The sequence below is a fragment of the Neodiprion pinetum genome, unplaced genomic scaffold, assembly GCF_021155775.2.
Source record: "Neodiprion pinetum isolate iyNeoPine1 unplaced genomic scaffold, iyNeoPine1.2 ptg000046l, whole genome shotgun sequence".
Lineage (NCBI taxonomy): Eukaryota > Metazoa > Arthropoda > Insecta > Hymenoptera > Diprionidae > Neodiprion > Neodiprion pinetum.
This window is the reverse complement of record NW_027184566.1, coordinates 1-18660: the sequence shown is the minus strand read 5'-3', so window position 1 is coordinate 18660 and position 18660 is coordinate 1. Positions and strand designations below refer to the sequence as shown.

Here is an 18660-nt window from a genome sequence, read left to right as displayed (position 1 = left end):
TCGTCGTCCGTGCGGGGACGATTGCAAACAGTGCTCTCGTTTAAATAAACAGCTAGATCCCTCGCTTAACGTTCGTCAAATTTCTCTCGTTGAAAATAAAGAAGACTGGATCATCGCTCAGGGGAAAGATTCAGATCTCCTCCTAGTTCGGAATTGGAAATCCACAGGAGTCAGGCCTCAGTGGGAAGAAACATCTTCTATGAGTCAGTCTTTGAAAATTTACTGGGCGCAGTGGGACTCCTTGTTTCTCCTCGATCAGTTGCTTTATAGGAAATGGGAATCACCTGACTCCAGGTCGGAACGTTGGCAGCTTCTGGTTCCTAGAGAAAAGATAGCCGAGATTTTGTCAAGCTTTCATGATTCACCTGTCGGTGGCCATTTCGCCTCTAATAAGACTTTAGGTAGGATCAGAGAAAGGTATTTTTGGGCTCACTGCCGAGCTGACGTTGAAAATTGGTGCAGAACTTGCACGGTTTGTTTAGCCAAGAAGGGACCTCGTGAAAAAGGGAAGAGCTCTCTTCAAATATATAACGTAGGAGCTCCATTTGAAAGAGTCGCAATGGACTGAGTGTTTCGGTTCTGCGCTTGAACGAAGTAGTGAGCGTTTGGTCGATCCTCCGTTTTTTCTTTTTTTTTTTTTTTTTTTTTTTTTTTAGTTTTCCGAAGCAGTAATATTACATACTATACTTGACTTGAAAGTGTATTACAAAATCGGTAATATTTATTTTTCTTATACATATATATATGTTGTTACAACGTGCAACATAATAATTTGATTTATAGAAAAGCACCATTAAAAATTTTCTAAGGACTCCCACTATAAAGTGATGAAAATATTCACAGATCAGCATTATAATGTATATTGTGTGGATACTGTATATGTGTAAAATTTCTGTTTGTATAATTATTTGTGTAGTATATTACGATGCATTAATAACTCGTCAGTCAAATGTAAGATAATTACTGCGAATTATGATAAGCGATACTTTTTCTATTCCTGAGCTAGGTGTAAGGCACGAACATTTGAGAATGCTTCAATATTAGATCGAAATGGTTGTTCATCCTCTAGGTGTACTTGGAAAAATCCGAATATCAGAATGCGAACAGTACATATCGAATAATCAGAAGATGCGCGTTAGTTGGCCAAGTAATATTTTTCCATTACGTGATAAGTATTTACTTAAAAATAAAGTCAGTTATATAAAATATTTTTGTAGTCTGGGGGACAAATTTAATCAATGTTACGTTTTACTTTGATTACTTCTTCAAAGAATGATCTTTGTCTAATGTAATTTTAAACGGCAATTGCTAAGCACAATAAATATATAGACATACATGTACTTTTTTTTAAACACATCTGGTAAAAGTGTTTTATTATTTGTTTAGGCAGGTATTTTTTTTGGATTTAAATCGTACATACGACGCATACGCCTTTTCAATTCCTGGGGAAATTTCTCGTAGCATTTCTTGCAAGCGGGTTTTAAGTCAAATGCGAAGAATTTTGTCTTTTGGTTCATCTTTTGGTCACAAAATGCGCAAGCAAAATGATGTACGCACCATGCTTTGTTTAATGCCGTAAAAACATCTCCAGCAATTACTTGGTTGCAAACAAAACATAGGTTTCCAAAGAGCTGGTGATAATGAGTCTCACAGTAAGCAAGGCCCTTTTTCTCGTAGTGACGATGACCTAAAAATGGCTTCTCGCACTTTGCACAAACAAAGTGTTCTACGTGCCAATGTTTTCCCAAGGCAGTGACAACTCTTTCTTCTATCGGACGCCGGCAAGCTCCGCAGATCGGTATTCCGATTTTGTCGTGGCATCTCAGACAATACAGTTCATTCATTTCATTAGCCGCAAATCCAGGCCCGGACCTAACTTCTCTGGCATCAGCATTCAACTCAATCCCGCAAGCCGTGCAGTTGAAATGGTAGGGATGATATACTTCACCACGGAAACGCAGCGGCTTGTCGTCGATTATTCCATGGCATTGATGGCAGATATGCTTTCCAAGAGCCCCAGCTTTTATTCGAGCGTTACAGGTATGACACAATGCTCTTCCTTGGCATTTCATGAAACCAGTCTCTGCTAGTTCACCGCTACACTCCTCACAACGGAAGCAGCCAGGATGCCAGTTCATTCATGGCTTTGATTACTCGTCCAATGACAAATTCACCACACTTGCCACAGCAAGGGGCGAATAGAACATGAAAATCATGTTCGCAATACTTTCTTCCTTCAAACTCGTAGAAAATACCCTCGGGAAAAGGCCGAAAGCACTGTGCACAAACAAAACATTGCGGATGCGACAATTCTCCGCGAGAATTGACAATCTTCTCGTGCGGCTCGAATCCCTCGCGACAGCGGGAGCAGAACATGTCATCCAGAGACATCCCTGTGACTTTGCCACTCGGTGTAATAATTAATGCTGATTAAGCACAGCTGACTAACGGGCTTCAATATAATCATCATGTGAGTAATGCAATAGAATTGAGTTACATCACACAGCAGAAAAGTATATTCGGCGTCAAACAGTAAAATTGTCAAGCGTATCGAAGGTTAAAAAAACGTCACATTATTTTTTATATCTCTGAGCGGAAATCAAGTTGTTTCTGTTTAATTCTAAAATATGTTTGTATAGTTGACATGTTATTATTCTCTCTGTGACATTTGAGTGGATTTTGAGTGAAAAGAAGTATACAAAAAAAATGCAATGATCTCCTCTGACGAGAGCATCACGCGCGGAGCGACGAGCTGCCGGACGCGTTTCGTCGTGCCAGCGCTCTCCTGAACCGGCGTTTCCTCCTGTTTCTCGTCGTTCGGAAGCTGAGGTTCAGGCCCAGCCCCAACTAGCTCTCTTGGCAGAGCTCATCCAGGGAAACCAAGATTTACTGATGCGTCAGATTCAGCAGCAACAACAACATCAACAACAGCAACAACAACATCAACAACTGCTACAACAGCAGCAACAAGAACAGCAGAATCTTCTGCTCGAACTCCTCCCGCAACAGCGTCAACAACAAGAAATCGTGTCCCAGGCGCTGATCGGGATCCTGCAAGGTGTGCAAAAGCTTCAGGAGCGGCCGCAGGAATTCCCAATACGCCCAGTTCCGTCCCCAGGTAGAAGAACTTTTCTTCCTTCAGTTCCGGTCCCAGCACGGAGGGCCTCCATTCATTCAATTCCGAATCAATCAAGGTTTGACGCTATTTACGGGGGAGGCGAAATTCCCCCTGTTGCTAAAAACTTTCCACCTGCTCATGTCTCGCGACAAGCTCAGGTTAGCTCGTTTTCGCGATTCCAGGATGTTCCGTCACGTGATATTTCAAAAGTAGTTGAGCCTCCTGTCGCGTCGTCTCATCCTAGCGTAGATATTCCGTCAGAGTTCTTGGCCTTTTTAAAATCGCGCGGAACTGTCAATGTTCTCCCTCCGCAGACTCAGAGCTCGTTCGTACTCAATCAGGTCTCTGTACCTCCCGCGAGTATTGTACAGTTGCCCTCGAAACAACCGAATTTGAAGCCCGGTTCGTATGACGGTTCGTCTGCTTGGAGTCTATACGAACGTCAGTTCAACATGATTAATAAGGTTAATGGTTGGAATCCGTCCCAGAGAGCAGCTAATTTGACAGCGTCTTTGTCTGGTCCGGCCTTGGTAGTTCTTGGATCGCTTTCAGATTCGGATTCTGAAAATTTCGACAGCATTTGTGCGGCTCTTAAACTCCGGTTTGGCGAAGAACATCTTTCCAAACTTTATTTTACTCAGTTTGAAAATAGACGTCAAGGGCCCAAGGAAGATTTAGCCTCTCTCGGAAATGACATCGAACGTCTCGCTCGATATTCCCTTACTGATTGTGCAGAAAAAGCTAGAGATCAGATAGCTCGGGCGAAATTCATTAATGCGATTCGGAATCCGGAGCTTCGGTATCATCTGAGGCTCGCAGCTCCAACTTCTCTACATGAAGCAATTATTAAGGGCTTAGAATTAGAAGCCATAAACGAGGCGGATTTAGGTTCGCGTCAACTTCATCGATTGAGCCAAACTGAACCTTCAGAAAATTCTTCGTCCCGTCCTTCAGTCAATCAGCCTAGCTCAGATTCTCTTCCAGGAAGGAAAAATAGTGGTTTCTCTCGTTACAATAGATCAAACTCCAATCGGCCTGTCTCAGAGTGCCAGTTTTGTGGCGTAAGAGGACATATCGCGAAGAATTGTTTTAAACTCGACCGTCAGTTGAAGACTGCGGAAGATTCATGGCGCAAAAATGTCTCCAAGAGGGCTCCCTCTAATCCGGTTTGGGCAGCGCAACCTTCTGTTCCTCAGAATTCGGGAAACTAGCTACCGATGTTTCGAAAGGGCGGATATCATCGGTTTCTTCCAAGTTCCTTAGCCCTATTGCTTCACAGTTCGTGGTTAGAGGCCTGCGTCGTACCGGCCTATATGCTAAAGGTTCCGTTAACGGACTAAGTTGTTTGTGGGTGATAGATACTGGAGCCGAAATTTCCGTTGTTCGTCCTGATATGATTTCGTCTCTTGCTTCAACTAATCCTTCTGTGTCTATTCGCACTGCTACCGGAGCAACTACCCCTGTCGTAGGTAAGATGGTCGTGCAGGTAACAGTAGCGGATTGTGTTCAATCCCCACATGAAGTTCTAGTAGCTGATATAGAAGATGAAGGCATTTTAGGCGTAGATTTTCTTTCCGCTCACAACTGCGTCATTTCTACCGGGGATTCGACTCTCTGTTCTGGTTACCGTAAAATCAACCTCGAAACGTCTTGGTTTATTAACTCTTCTGAACAGAAAGAAACCCTCTCGTCTTTGCGCGTTTTAGAACATGTGTCGGACTGTTTAGTCGTTCCTTCTTATCTCACGGAACTCTTTACTAGGTCTTCTAAAGATTTAGATATCGCTCGGACTAACAGTCTCGTTTGCCTTTTTAACGATTTTAAAGAGACTTTTGCTAAAGACTCTGCCGACATCGGGAGATGTACCATAGCTAAGCATTCGATAGATGTAGGGAATAACGCTTCGATTAAACAGGCAGCTAGACGGCTTCCTCTAAACGGTCGCAGGGAAGTTGAAAAATTAGTAGAGGATATGAGAACAGCAGATGTTATTGAGCCGTCTTCTAGTCCGTGGGCTTCTCCCATTGTCTTGGTCAATAAAAAAGATGGTTCCAAGAGGTTTTGTATAGATTATAGGAAGTTGAACGAGATCACCAAGAAAGATGCGTATCCGCTTCCTCAGATAGGGGATACCCTTGATTTAATTTCTGGTGCCCGTTGGTTCTCTACGATTGATTCACAGAGTGGTTATTGGCAAGTTGAAATGAATCCGTTAGACAAAGCGAAAACAGCTTTTGTCACAGGGTTAGGTGGACTTTGGCAATTTAAAGTTATGCCTTTTGGCCTTTGTAATGCACCAGCTACCTTCGAAAGAGCGATGGAATTCGGCCTTCAAGGTCTGACTGGCAAGATTTGTTTAGTTTATCTCGATGACATCATTGTGTTTGGTAAGACTTTTGATGAGGAATTGGAAGATCTTAAGCAGGTTTTTAGTCGTTTATTCCAAGCTGGTCTAAAAATGAGTCCCAAAAAATGTCATTTTTTCAAAAAGGAAGTATCTTTTCTCGGACACGTCGTTTCAGCGGAAGGTGTTAAGACAGATCCTTCTAAAATAGAAAAGGTCTTGAATTGGCCTCGTCCCGATTCAAAAGCAAAGGTTCAGAGTTTCTTAGGACTTTGTACTTATTACAGACGTTTCGTTAAGGGCTTTGCTTCTATAGCGAGACCCCTCCATGCTCTTACAGGAATTAAAGTTGTTTTTGATTGGACTTCCGAGTGCGAAGGAGCCTTTGTTCTCCTTAAAAAATTATTAACTTCGACACCGATATTAGCTTATCCCATCTCCGATTCTCAATTCATCGTGGATTCTGACGCTTCTCTCTGTGGTATAGGTGGGGTTTTGTCTCAAATTCAGGATAACCAAGAGCGCGTTATTAGTTATTTCAGTCGGGTCTTGTCTAAACCGGAACGCAATTATTGTGTTACCCGTAGGGAATTATTAGCGATGGTAAAATCTATTTGCCATTTCCATCATTATCTTTATGGAAGGAAATTTTTGATTCGGACAGACAATGCTTCCTTAACTTGGCCTCTTTCGTTCAAATCACCTGAAGGCCAAGTAGCTCGATGGTTCGAGAGGTTAGGTCAATATGACTTCGAAATTAAACACCGTCCCGGAGTTCTGCATGGTAATGCTGATGCACTTTCTCGTCGTCCGTGCGGGGACGATTGCAAACAGTGCTCTCGTTTAAATAAACAGCTAGATCCCTCGCTTAACGTTCGTCAAATTTCTCTCGTTGAAAATAAAGAAGACTGGATCATCGCTCAGGGGAAAGATTCAGATCTCCTCCTAGTTCGGAATTGGAAATCCACAGGAGTCAGGCCTCAGTGGGAAGAAACATCTTCTATGAGTCAGTCTTTGAAAATTTACTGGGCGCAGTGGGACTCCTTGTTTCTCCTCGATCAGTTGCTTTATAGGAAATGGGAATCACCTGACTCCAGGTCGGAACGTTGGCAGCTTCTGGTTCCTAGAGAAAAGATAGCCGAGATTTTGTCAAGCTTTCATGATTCACCTGTCGGTGGCCATTTCGCCTCTAATAAGACTTTAGGTAGGATCAGAGAAAGGTATTTTTGGGCTCACTGCCGAGCTGACGTTGAAAATTGGTGCAGAACTTGCACGGTTTGTTTAGCCAAGAAGGGACCTCGTGAAAAAGGGAAGAGCTCTCTTCAAATATATAACGTAGGAGCTCCATTTGAAAGAGTCGCAATGGACTGAGTGTTTCGGTTCTGCGCTTGAACGAAGTAGTGAGCGTTTGGTCGATCCTCCGTTTTTTCTTTTTTTTTTTTTTTTTTTTTTTTTTAGTTTTCCGAAGCAGTAATATTACATACTATACTTGACTTGAAAGTGTATTACAAAATCGGTAATATTTATTTTTCTTATACATATATATATGTTGTTACAACGTGCAACATAATAATTTGATTTATAGAAAAGCACCATTAAAAATTTTCTAAGGACTCCCACTATAAAGTGATGAAAATATTCACAGATCAGCATTATAATGTATATTGTGTGGATACTGTATATGTGTAAAATTTCTGTTTGTATAATTATTTGTGTAGTATATTACGATGCATTAATAACTCGTCAGTCAAATGTAAGATAATTACTGCGAATTATGATAAGCGATACTTTTTCTATTCCTGAGCTAGGTGTAAGGCACGAACATTTGAGAATGCTTCAATATTAGATCGAAATGGTTGTTCATCCTCTAGGTGTACTTGGAAAAATCCGAATATCAGAATGCGAACAGTACATATCGAATAATCAGAAGATGCGCGTTAGTTGGCCAAGTAATATTTTTCCATTACGTGATAAGTATTTACTTAAAAATAAAGTCAGTTATATAAAATATTTTTGTAGTCTGGGGGACAAATTTAATCAATGTTACGTTTTACTTTGATTACTTCTTCAAAGAATGATCTTTGTCTAATGTAATTTTAAACGGCAATTGCTAAGCACAATAAATATATAGACATACATGTACTTTTTTTTAAACACATCTGGTAAAAGTGTTTTATTATTTGTTTAGGCAGGTATTTTTTTTGGATTTAAATCGTACATACGACGCATACGCCTTTTCAATTCCTGGGGAAATTTCTCGTAGCATTTCTTGCAAGCGGGTTTTAAGTCAAATGCGAAGAATTTTGTCTTTTGGTTCATCTTTTGGTCACAAAATGCGCAAGCAAAATGATGTACGCACCATGCTTTGTTTAATGCCGTAAAAACATCTCCAGCAATTACTTGGTTGCAAACAAAACATAGGTTTCCAAAGAGCTGGTGATAATGAGTCTCACAGTAAGCAAGGCCCTTTTTCTCGTAGTGACGATGACCTAAAAATGGCTTCTCGCACTTTGCACAAACAAAGTGTTCTACGTGCCAATGTTTTCCCAAGGCAGTGACAACTCTTTCTTCTATCGGACGCCGGCAAGCTCCGCAGATCGGTATTCCGATTTTGTCGTGGCATCTCAGACAATACAGTTCATTCATTTCATTAGCCGCAAATCCAGGCCCGGACCTAACTTCTCTGGCATCAGCATTCAACTCAATCCCGCAAGCCGTGCAGTTGAAATGGTAGGGATGATATACTTCACCACGGAAACGCAGCGGCTTGTCGTCGATTATTCCATGGCATTGATGGCAGATATGCTTTCCAAGAGCCCCAGCTTTTATTCGAGCGTTACAGGTATGACACAATGCTCTTCCTTGGCATTTCATGAAACCAGTCTCTGCTAGTTCACCGCTACACTCCTCACAACGGAAGCAGCCAGGATGCCAGTTCATTCATGGCTTTGATTACTCGTCCAATGACAAATTCACCACACTTGCCACAGCAAGGGGCGAATAGAACATGAAAATCATGTTCGCAATACTTTCTTCCTTCAAACTCGTAGAAAATACCCTCGGGAAAAGGCCGAAAGCACTGTGCACAAACAAAACATTGCGGATGCGACAATTCTCCGCGAGAATTGACAATCTTCTCGTGCGGCTCGAATCCCTCGCGACAGCGGGAGCAGAACATGTCATCCAGAGACATCCCTGTGACTTTGCCACTCGGTGTAATAATTAATGCTGATTAAGCACAGCTGACTAACGGGCTTCAATATAATCATCATGTGAGTAATGCAATAGAATTGAGTTACATCACACAGCAGAAAAGTATATTCGGCGTCAAACAGTAAAATTGTCAAGCGTATCGAAGGTTAAAAAAACGTCACATTATTTTTTATATCTCTGAGCGGAAATCAAGTTGTTTCTGTTTAATTCTAAAATATGTTTGTATAGTTGACATGTTATTATTCTCTCTGTGACATTTGAGTGGATTTTGAGTGAAAAGAAGTATACAAAAAAAATGCAATGATCTCCTCTGACGAGAGCATCACGCGCGGAGCGACGAGCTGCCGGACGCGTTTCGTCGTGCCAGCGCTCTCCTGAACCGGCGTTTCCTCCTGTTTCTCGTCGTTCGGAAGCTGAGGTTCAGGCCCAGCCCCAACTAGCTCTCTTGGCAGAGCTCATCCAGGGAAACCAAGATTTACTGATGCGTCAGATTCAGCAGCAACAACAACATCAACAACAGCAACAACAACATCAACAACTGCTACAACAGCAGCAACAAGAACAGCAGAATCTTCTGCTCGAACTCCTCCCGCAACAGCGTCAACAACAAGAAATCGTGTCCCAGGCGCTGATCGGGATCCTGCAAGGTGTGCAAAAGCTTCAGGAGCGGCCGCAGGAATTCCCAATACGCCCAGTTCCGTCCCCAGGTAGAAGAACTTTTCTTCCTTCAGTTCCGGTCCCAGCACGGAGGGCCTCCATTCATTCAATTCCGAATCAATCAAGGTTTGACGCTATTTACGGGGGAGGCGAAATTCCCCCTGTTGCTAAAAACTTTCCACCTGCTCATGTCTCGCGACAAGCTCAGGTTAGCTCGTTTTCGCGATTCCAGGATGTTCCGTCACGTGATATTTCAAAAGTAGTTGAGCCTCCTGTCGCGTCGTCTCATCCTAGCGTAGATATTCCGTCAGAGTTCTTGGCCTTTTTAAAATCGCGCGGAACTGTCAATGTTCTCCCTCCGCAGACTCAGAGCTCGTTCGTACTCAATCAGGTCTCTGTACCTCCCGCGAGTATTGTACAGTTGCCCTCGAAACAACCGAATTTGAAGCCCGGTTCGTATGACGGTTCGTCTGCTTGGAGTCTATACGAACGTCAGTTCAACATGATTAATAAGGTTAATGGTTGGAATCCGTCCCAGAGAGCAGCTAATTTGACAGCGTCTTTGTCTGGTCCGGCCTTGGTAGTTCTTGGATCGCTTTCAGATTCGGATTCTGAAAATTTCGACAGCATTTGTGCGGCTCTTAAACTCCGGTTTGGCGAAGAACATCTTTCCAAACTTTATTTTACTCAGTTTGAAAATAGACGTCAAGGGCCCAAGGAAGATTTAGCCTCTCTCGGAAATGACATCGAACGTCTCGCTCGATATTCCCTTACTGATTGTGCAGAAAAAGCTAGAGATCAGATAGCTCGGGCGAAATTCATTAATGCGATTCGGAATCCGGAGCTTCGGTATCATCTGAGGCTCGCAGCTCCAACTTCTCTACATGAAGCAATTATTAAGGGCTTAGAATTAGAAGCCATAAACGAGGCGGATTTAGGTTCGCGTCAACTTCATCGATTGAGCCAAACTGAACCTTCAGAAAATTCTTCGTCCCGTCCTTCAGTCAATCAGCCTAGCTCAGATTCTCTTCCAGGAAGGAAAAATAGTGGTTTCTCTCGTTACAATAGATCAAACTCCAATCGGCCTGTCTCAGAGTGCCAGTTTTGTGGCGTAAGAGGACATATCGCGAAGAATTGTTTTAAACTCGACCGTCAGTTGAAGACTGCGGAAGATTCATGGCGCAAAAATGTCTCCAAGAGGGCTCCCTCTAATCCGGTTTGGGCAGCGCAACCTTCTGTTCCTCAGAATTCGGGAAACTAGCTACCGATGTTTCGAAAGGGCGGATATCATCGGTTTCTTCCAAGTTCCTTAGCCCTATTGCTTCACAGTTCGTGGTTAGAGGCCTGCGTCGTACCGGCCTATATGCTAAAGGTTCCGTTAACGGACTAAGTTGTTTGTGGGTGATAGATACTGGAGCCGAAATTTCCGTTGTTCGTCCTGATATGATTTCGTCTCTTGCTTCAACTAATCCTTCTGTGTCTATTCGCACTGCTACCGGAGCAACTACCCCTGTCGTAGGTAAGATGGTCGTGCAGGTAACAGTAGCGGATTGTGTTCAATCCCCACATGAAGTTCTAGTAGCTGATATAGAAGATGAAGGCATTTTAGGCGTAGATTTTCTTTCCGCTCACAACTGCGTCATTTCTACCGGGGATTCGACTCTCTGTTCTGGTTACCGTAAAATCAACCTCGAAACGTCTTGGTTTATTAACTCTTCTGAACAGAAAGAAACCCTCTCGTCTTTGCGCGTTTTAGAACATGTGTCGGACTGTTTAGTCGTTCCTTCTTATCTCACGGAACTCTTTACTAGGTCTTCTAAAGATTTAGATATCGCTCGGACTAACAGTCTCGTTTGCCTTTTTAACGATTTTAAAGAGACTTTTGCTAAAGACTCTGCCGACATCGGGAGATGTACCATAGCTAAGCATTCGATAGATGTAGGGAATAACGCTTCGATTAAACAGGCAGCTAGACGGCTTCCTCTAAACGGTCGCAGGGAAGTTGAAAAATTAGTAGAGGATATGAGAACAGCAGATGTTATTGAGCCGTCTTCTAGTCCGTGGGCTTCTCCCATTGTCTTGGTCAATAAAAAAGATGGTTCCAAGAGGTTTTGTATAGATTATAGGAAGTTGAACGAGATCACCAAGAAAGATGCGTATCCGCTTCCTCAGATAGGGGATACCCTTGATTTAATTTCTGGTGCCCGTTGGTTCTCTACGATTGATTCACAGAGTGGTTATTGGCAAGTTGAAATGAATCCGTTAGACAAAGCGAAAACAGCTTTTGTCACAGGGTTAGGTGGACTTTGGCAATTTAAAGTTATGCCTTTTGGCCTTTGTAATGCACCAGCTACCTTCGAAAGAGCGATGGAATTCGGCCTTCAAGGTCTGACTGGCAAGATTTGTTTAGTTTATCTCGATGACATCATTGTGTTTGGTAAGACTTTTGATGAGGAATTGGAAGATCTTAAGCAGGTTTTTAGTCGTTTATTCCAAGCTGGTCTAAAAATGAGTCCCAAAAAATGTCATTTTTTCAAAAAGGAAGTATCTTTTCTCGGACACGTCGTTTCAGCGGAAGGTGTTAAGACAGATCCTTCTAAAATAGAAAAGGTCTTGAATTGGCCTCGTCCCGATTCAAAAGCAAAGGTTCAGAGTTTCTTAGGACTTTGTACTTATTACAGACGTTTCGTTAAGGGCTTTGCTTCTATAGCGAGACCCCTCCATGCTCTTACAGGAATTAAAGTTGTTTTTGATTGGACTTCCGAGTGCGAAGGAGCCTTTGTTCTCCTTAAAAAATTATTAACTTCGACACCGATAATAGCTTATCCCATCTCCGATTCTCAATTCATCGTGGATTCTGACGCTTCTCTCTGTGGTATAGGTGGGGTTTTGTCTCAAATTCAGGATAACCAAGAGCGCGTTATTAGTTATTTCAGTCGGGTCTTGTCTAAACCGGAACGCAATTATTGTGTTACCCGTAGGGAATTATTAGCGATGGTAAAATCTATTTGCCATTTCCATCATTATCTTTATGGAAGGAAATTTTTGATTCGGACAGACAATGCTTCCTTAACTTGGCCTCTTTCGTTCAAATCACCTGAAGGCCAAGTAGCTCGATGGTTCGAGAGGTTAGGTCAATATGACTTCGAAATTAAACACCGTCCCGGAGTTCTGCATGGTAATGCTGATGCACTTTCTCGTCGTCCGTGCGGGGACGATTGCAAACAGTGCTCTCGTTTAAATAAACAGCTAGATCCCTCGCTTAACGTTCGTCAAATTTCTCTCGTTGAAAATAAAGAAGACTGGATCATCGCTCAGGGGAAAGATTCAGATCTCCTCCTAGTTCGGAATTGGAAATCCACAGGAGTCAGGCCTCAGTGGGAAGAAACATCTTCTATGAGTCAGTCTTTGAAAATTTACTGGGCGCAGTGGGACTCCTTGTTTCTCCTCGATCAGTTGCTTTATAGGAAATGGGAATCACCTGACTCCAGGTCGGAACGTTGGCAGCTTCTGGTTCCTAGAGAAAAGATAGCCGAGATTTTGTCAAGCTTTCATGATTCACCTGTCGGTGGCCATTTCGCCTCTAATAAGACTTTAGGTAGGATCAGAGAAAGGTATTTTTGGGCTCACTGCCGAGCTGACGTTGAAAATTGGTGCAGAACTTGCACGGTTTGTTTAGCCAAGAAGGGACCTCGTGAAAAAGGGAAGAGCTCTCTTCAAATATATAACGTAGGAGCTCCATTTGAAAGAGTCGCAATGGACTGAGTGTTTCGGTTCTGCGCTTGAACGAAGTAGTGAGCGTTTGGTCGATCCTCCGTTTTTTCTTTTTTTTTTTTTTTTTTTTTTTTTTAGTTTTCCGAAGCAGTAATATTACATACTATACTTGACTTGAAAGTGTATTACAAAATCGGTAATATTTATTTTTCTTATACATATATATATGTTGTTACAACGTGCAACATAATAATTTGATTTATAGAAAAGCACCATTAAAAATTTTCTAAGGACTCCCACTATAAAGTGATGAAAATATTCACAGATCAGCATTATAATGTATATTGTGTGGATACTGTATATGTGTAAAATTTCTGTTTGTATAATTATTTGTGTAGTATATTACGATGCATTAATAACTCGTCAGTCAAATGTAAGATAATTACTGCGAATTATGATAAGCGATACTTTTTCTATTCCTGAGCTAGGTGTAAGGCACGAACATTTGAGAATGCTTCAATATTAGATCGAAATGGTTGTTCATCCTCTAGGTGTACTTGGAAAAATCCGAATATCAGAATGCGAACAGTACATATCGAATAATCAGAAGATGCGCGTTAGTTGGCCAAGTAATATTTTTCCATTACGTGATAAGTATTTACTTAAAAATAAAGTCAGTTATATAAAATATTTTTGTAGTCTGGGGGACAAATTTAATCAATGTTACGTTTTACTTTGATTACTTCTTCAAAGAATGATCTTTGTCTAATGTAATTTTAAACGGCAATTGCTAAGCACAATAAATATATAGACATACATGTACTTTTTTTTAAACACATCTGGTAAAAGTGTTTTATTATTTGTTTAGGCAGGTATTTTTTTTGGATTTAAATCGTACATACGACGCATACGCCTTTTCAATTCCTGGGGAAATTTCTCGTAGCATTTCTTGCAAGCGGGTTTTAAGTCAAATGCGAAGAATTTTGTCTTTTGGTTCATCTTTTGGTCACAAAATGCGCAAGCAAAATGATGTACGCACCATGCTTTGTTTAATGCCGTAAAAACATCTCCAGCAATTACTTGGTTGCAAACAAAACATAGGTTTCCAAAGAGCTGGTGATAATGAGTCTCACAGTAAGCAAGGCCCTTTTTCTCGTAGTGACGATGACCTAAAAATGGCTTCTCGCACTTTGCACAAACAAAGTGTTCTACGTGCCAATGTTTTCCCAAGGCAGTGACAACTCTTTCTTCTATCGGACGCCGGCAAGCTCCGCAGATCGGTATTCCGATTTTGTCGTGGCATCTCAGACAATACAGTTCATTCATTTCATTAGCCGCAAATCCAGGCCCGGACCTAACTTCTCTGGCATCAGCATTCAACTCAATCCCGCAAGCCGTGCAGTTGAAATGGTAGGGATGATATACTTCACCACGGAAACGCAGCGGCTTGTCGTCGATTATTCCATGGCATTGATGGCAGATATGCTTTCCAAGAGCCCCAGCTTTTATTCGAGCGTTACAGGTATGACACAATGCTCTTCCTTGGCATTTCATGAAACCAGTCTCTGCTAGTTCACCGCTACACTCCTCACAACGGAAGCAGCCAGGATGCCAGTTCATTCATGGCTTTGATTACTCGTCCAATGACAAATTCACCACACTTGCCACAGCAAGGGGCGAATAGAACATGAAAATCATGTTCGCAATACTTTCTTCCTTCAAACTCGTAGAAAATACCCTCGGGAAAAGGCCGAAAGCACTGTGCACAAACAAAACATTGCGGATGCGACAATTCTCCGCGAGAATTGACAATCTTCTCGTGCGGCTCGAATCCCTCGCGACAGCGGGAGCAGAACATGTCATCCAGAGACATCCCTGTGACTTTGCCACTCGGTGTAATAATTAATGCTGATTAAGCACAGCTGACTAACGGGCTTCAATATAATCATCATGTGAGTAATGCAATAGAATTGAGTTACATCACACAGCAGAAAAGTATATTCGGCGTCAAACAGTAAAATTGTCAAGCGTATCGAAGGTTAAAAAAACGTCACATTATTTTTTATATCTCTGAGCGGAAATCAAGTTGTTTCTGTTTAATTCTAAAATATGTTTGTATAGTTGACATGTTATTATTCTCTCTGTGACATTTGAGTGGATTTTGAGTGAAAAGAAGTATACAAAAAAAATGCAATGATCTCCTCTGACGAGAGCATCACGCGCGGAGCGACGAGCTGCCGGACGCGTTTCGTCGTGCCAGCGCTCTCCTGAACCGGCGTTTCCTCCTGTTTCTCGTCGTTCGGAAGCTGAGGTTCAGGCCCAGCCCCAACTAGCTCTCTTGGCAGAGCTCATCCAGGGAAACCAAGATTTACTGATGCGTCAGATTCAGCAGCAACAACAACATCAACAACAGCAACAACAACATCAACAACTGCTACAACAGCAGCAACAAGAACAGCAGAATCTTCTGCTCGAACTCCTCCCGCAACAGCGTCAACAACAAGAAATCGTGTCCCAGGCGCTGATCGGGATCCTGCAAGGTGTGCAAAAGCTTCAGGAGCGGCCGCAGGAATTCCCAATACGCCCAGTTCCGTCCCCAGGTAGAAGAACTTTTCTTCCTTCAGTTCCGGTCCCAGCACGGAGGGCCTCCATTCATTCAATTCCGAATCAATCAAGGTTTGACGCTATTTACGGGGGAGGCGAAATTCCCCCTGTTGCTAAAAACTTTCCACCTGCTCATGTCTCGCGACAAGCTCAGGTTAGCTCGTTTTCGCGATTCCAGGATGTTCCGTCACGTGATATTTCAAAAGTAGTTGAGCCTCCTGTCGCGTCGTCTCATCCTAGCGTAGATATTCCGTCAGAGTTCTTGGCCTTTTTAAAATCGCGCGGAACTGTCAATGTTCTCCCTCCGCAGACTCAGAGCTCGTTCGTACTCAATCAGGTCTCTGTACCTCCCGCGAGTATTGTACAGTTGCCCTCGAAACAACCGAATTTGAAGCCCGGTTCGTATGACGGTTCGTCTGCTTGGAGTCTATACGAACGTCAGTTCAACATGATTAATAAGGTTAATGGTTGGAATCCGTCCCAGAGAGCAGCTAATTTGACAGCGTCTTTGTCTGGTCCGGCCTTGGTAGTTCTTGGATCGCTTTCAGATTCGGATTCTGAAAATTTCGACAGCATTTGTGCGGCTCTTAAACTCCGGTTTGGCGAAGAACATCTTTCCAAACTTTATTTTACTCAGTTTGAAAATAGACGTCAAGGGCCCAAGGAAGATTTAGCCTCTCTCGGAAATGACATCGAACGTCTCGCTCGATATTCCCTTACTGATTGTGCAGAAAAAGCTAGAGATCAGATAGCTCGGGCGAAATTCATTAATGCGATTCGGAATCCGGAGCTTCGGTATCATCTGAGGCTCGCAGCTCCAACTTCTCTACATGAAGCAATTATTAAGGGCTTAGAATTAGAAGCCATAAACGAGGCGGATTTAGGTTCGCGTCAACTTCATCGATTGAGCCAAACTGAACCTTCAGAAAATTCTTCGTCCCGTCCTTCAGTCAATCAGCCTAGCTCAGATTCTCTTCCAGGAAGGAAAAATAGTGGTTTCTCTCGTTACAATAGATCAAACTCCAATCGGCCTGTCTCAGAGTGCCAGTTTTGTGGCGTAAGAGGACATATCGCGAAGAATTGTTTTAAACTCGACCGTCAGTTGAAGACTGCGGAAGATTCATGGCGCAAAAATGTCTCCAAGAGGGCTCCCTCTAATCCGGTTTGGGCAGCGCAACCTTCTGTTCCTCAGAATTCGGGAAACTAGCTACCGATGTTTCGAAAGGGCGGATATCATCGGTTTCTTCCAAGTTCCTTAGCCCTATTGCTTCACAGTTCGTGGTTAGAGGCCTGCGTCGTACCGGCCTATATGCTAAAGGTTCCGTTAACGGACTAAGTTGTTTGTGGGTGATAGATACTGGAGCCGAAATTTCCGTTGTTCGTCCTGATATGATTTCGTCTCTTGCTTCAACTAATCCTTCTGTGTCTATTCGCACTGCTACCGGAGCAACTACCCCTGTCGTAGGTAAGATGGTCGTGCAGGTAACAGTAGCGGATTGTGTTCAATCCCCACATGAAGTTCTAGTAGCTGATATAGAAGATGAAGGCATTTTAGGCGTAGATTTTCTTTCCGCTCACAACTGCGTCATTTCTACCGGGGATTCGACTCTCTGTTCTGGTTACCGTAAAATCAACCTCGAAACGTCTTGGTTTATTAACTCTTCTGAACAGAAAGAAACCCTCTCGTCTTTGCGCGTTTTAGAACATGTGTCGGACTGTTTAGTCGTTCCTTCTTATCTCACGGAACTCTTTACTAGGTCTTCTAAAGATTTAGATATCGCTCGGACTAACAGTCTCGTTTGCCTTTTTAACGATTTTAAAGAGACTTTTGCTAAAGACTCTGCCGACATCGGGAGATGTACCATAGCTAAGCATTCGATAGATGTAGGGAATAACGCTTCGATTAAACAGGCAGCTAGACGGCTTCCTCTAAACGGTCGCAGGGAAGTTGAAAAATTAGTAGAGGATATGAGAACAGCAGATGTTATTGAGCCGTCTTCTAGTCCGTGGGCTTCTCCCATTGTCTTGGTCAATAAAAAAGATGGTTCCAAGAGGTTTTGTATAGATTATAGGAAGTTGAACGAGATCACCAAGAAAGATGCGTATCCGCTTCCTCAGATAGGGGATACCCTTGATTTAATTTCTGGTGCCCGTTGGTTCTCTACGATTGATTCACAGAGTGGTTATTGGCAAGTTGAAATGAATCCGTTAGACAAAGCGAAAACAGCTTTTGTCACAGGGTTAGGTGGACTTTGGCAATTTAAAGTTATGCCTTTTGGCCTTTGTAATGCACCAGCTACCTTCGAAAGAGCGATGGAATTCGGCCTTCAAGGTCTGACTGGCAAGATTTGTTTAGTTTATCTCGATGACATCATTGTGTTTGGTAAGACTTTTGATGAGGAATTGGAAGATCTTAAGCAGGTTTTTAGTCGTTTATTCCAAGCTGGTCTAAAAATGAGTCCCAAAAAATGTCATTTTTTCAAAAAGGAAGTATCTTTTCTCGGACACGTCGTTTCAGCGGAAGGTGTTAAGACAGATCCTTCTAAAATAGAAAAGGTCTTGAATTGGCCTCGTCCCGATTCAAAAGCAAAGGTTCAGAGTTTCTTAGGACTTTGTACTTATTACAGACGTTTCGTTAAGGGCTTTGCTTCTATAGCGAGACCCCTCCATGCTCTTACAGGAATTAAAGTTGTTTTTGATTGGACTTCCGAGTGCGAAGGAGCCTTTGTTCTCCTTAAAAAATTATTAACTTCGACACCGATATTAGCTTATCCCATCTCCGATTCTCAATTCATCGTGGATTCTGACGCTTCTCTCTGTGGTATAGGTGGGGTTTTGTCTCAAATTCAGGATAACCAAGAGCGCGTTATTAGTTATTTCAGTCGGGTCTTGTCTAAACCGGAACGCAATTATTGTGTTACCCGTAGGGAATTATTAGCGATGGTAAAATCTATTTGCCATTTCCATCATTATCTTTATGGAAGGAAATTTTTGATTCGGACAGACAATG

At 42.5% G+C, this 18660-nt stretch overlaps 3 protein-coding genes across 3 annotated transcripts; all 3 read right to left on the bottom strand.

The window, feature by feature from the left end:
* Window positions 1-780: 780 nt before the first annotated feature.
* Window positions 781-2432, bottom strand: LOC124224027 (LIM and senescent cell antigen-like-containing domain protein 1). Its single transcript, XM_069138071.1, is given in 2 exon segments — window positions 781-2136; window positions 2138-2432. Coding segments are annotated over 2 exon segments (1008 nt in total). The 5' UTR covers window positions 2392-2432; the 3' UTR covers window positions 781-1382.
* Window positions 2433-7007: 4575 nt separating this feature from the next.
* LOC124224028 (LIM and senescent cell antigen-like-containing domain protein 1) lies at window positions 7008-8695 on the bottom strand. Its single transcript, XM_069138070.1, is given in 2 exon segments — window positions 7008-8400; window positions 8402-8695. Coding segments are annotated over 2 exon segments (1008 nt in total). The 5' UTR covers window positions 8656-8695; the 3' UTR covers window positions 7008-7646.
* Window positions 8696-13303: 4608 nt separating this feature from the next.
* LOC124224029 (LIM and senescent cell antigen-like-containing domain protein 1) lies at window positions 13304-14959 on the bottom strand. The gene is given in 2 exon segments (XM_069138072.1): window positions 13304-14664; window positions 14666-14959. Coding segments are annotated over 2 exon segments (1008 nt in total). The 5' UTR covers window positions 14920-14959; the 3' UTR covers window positions 13304-13910.
* Between the last annotated feature and the right edge of the window lie 3701 nt (window positions 14960-18660).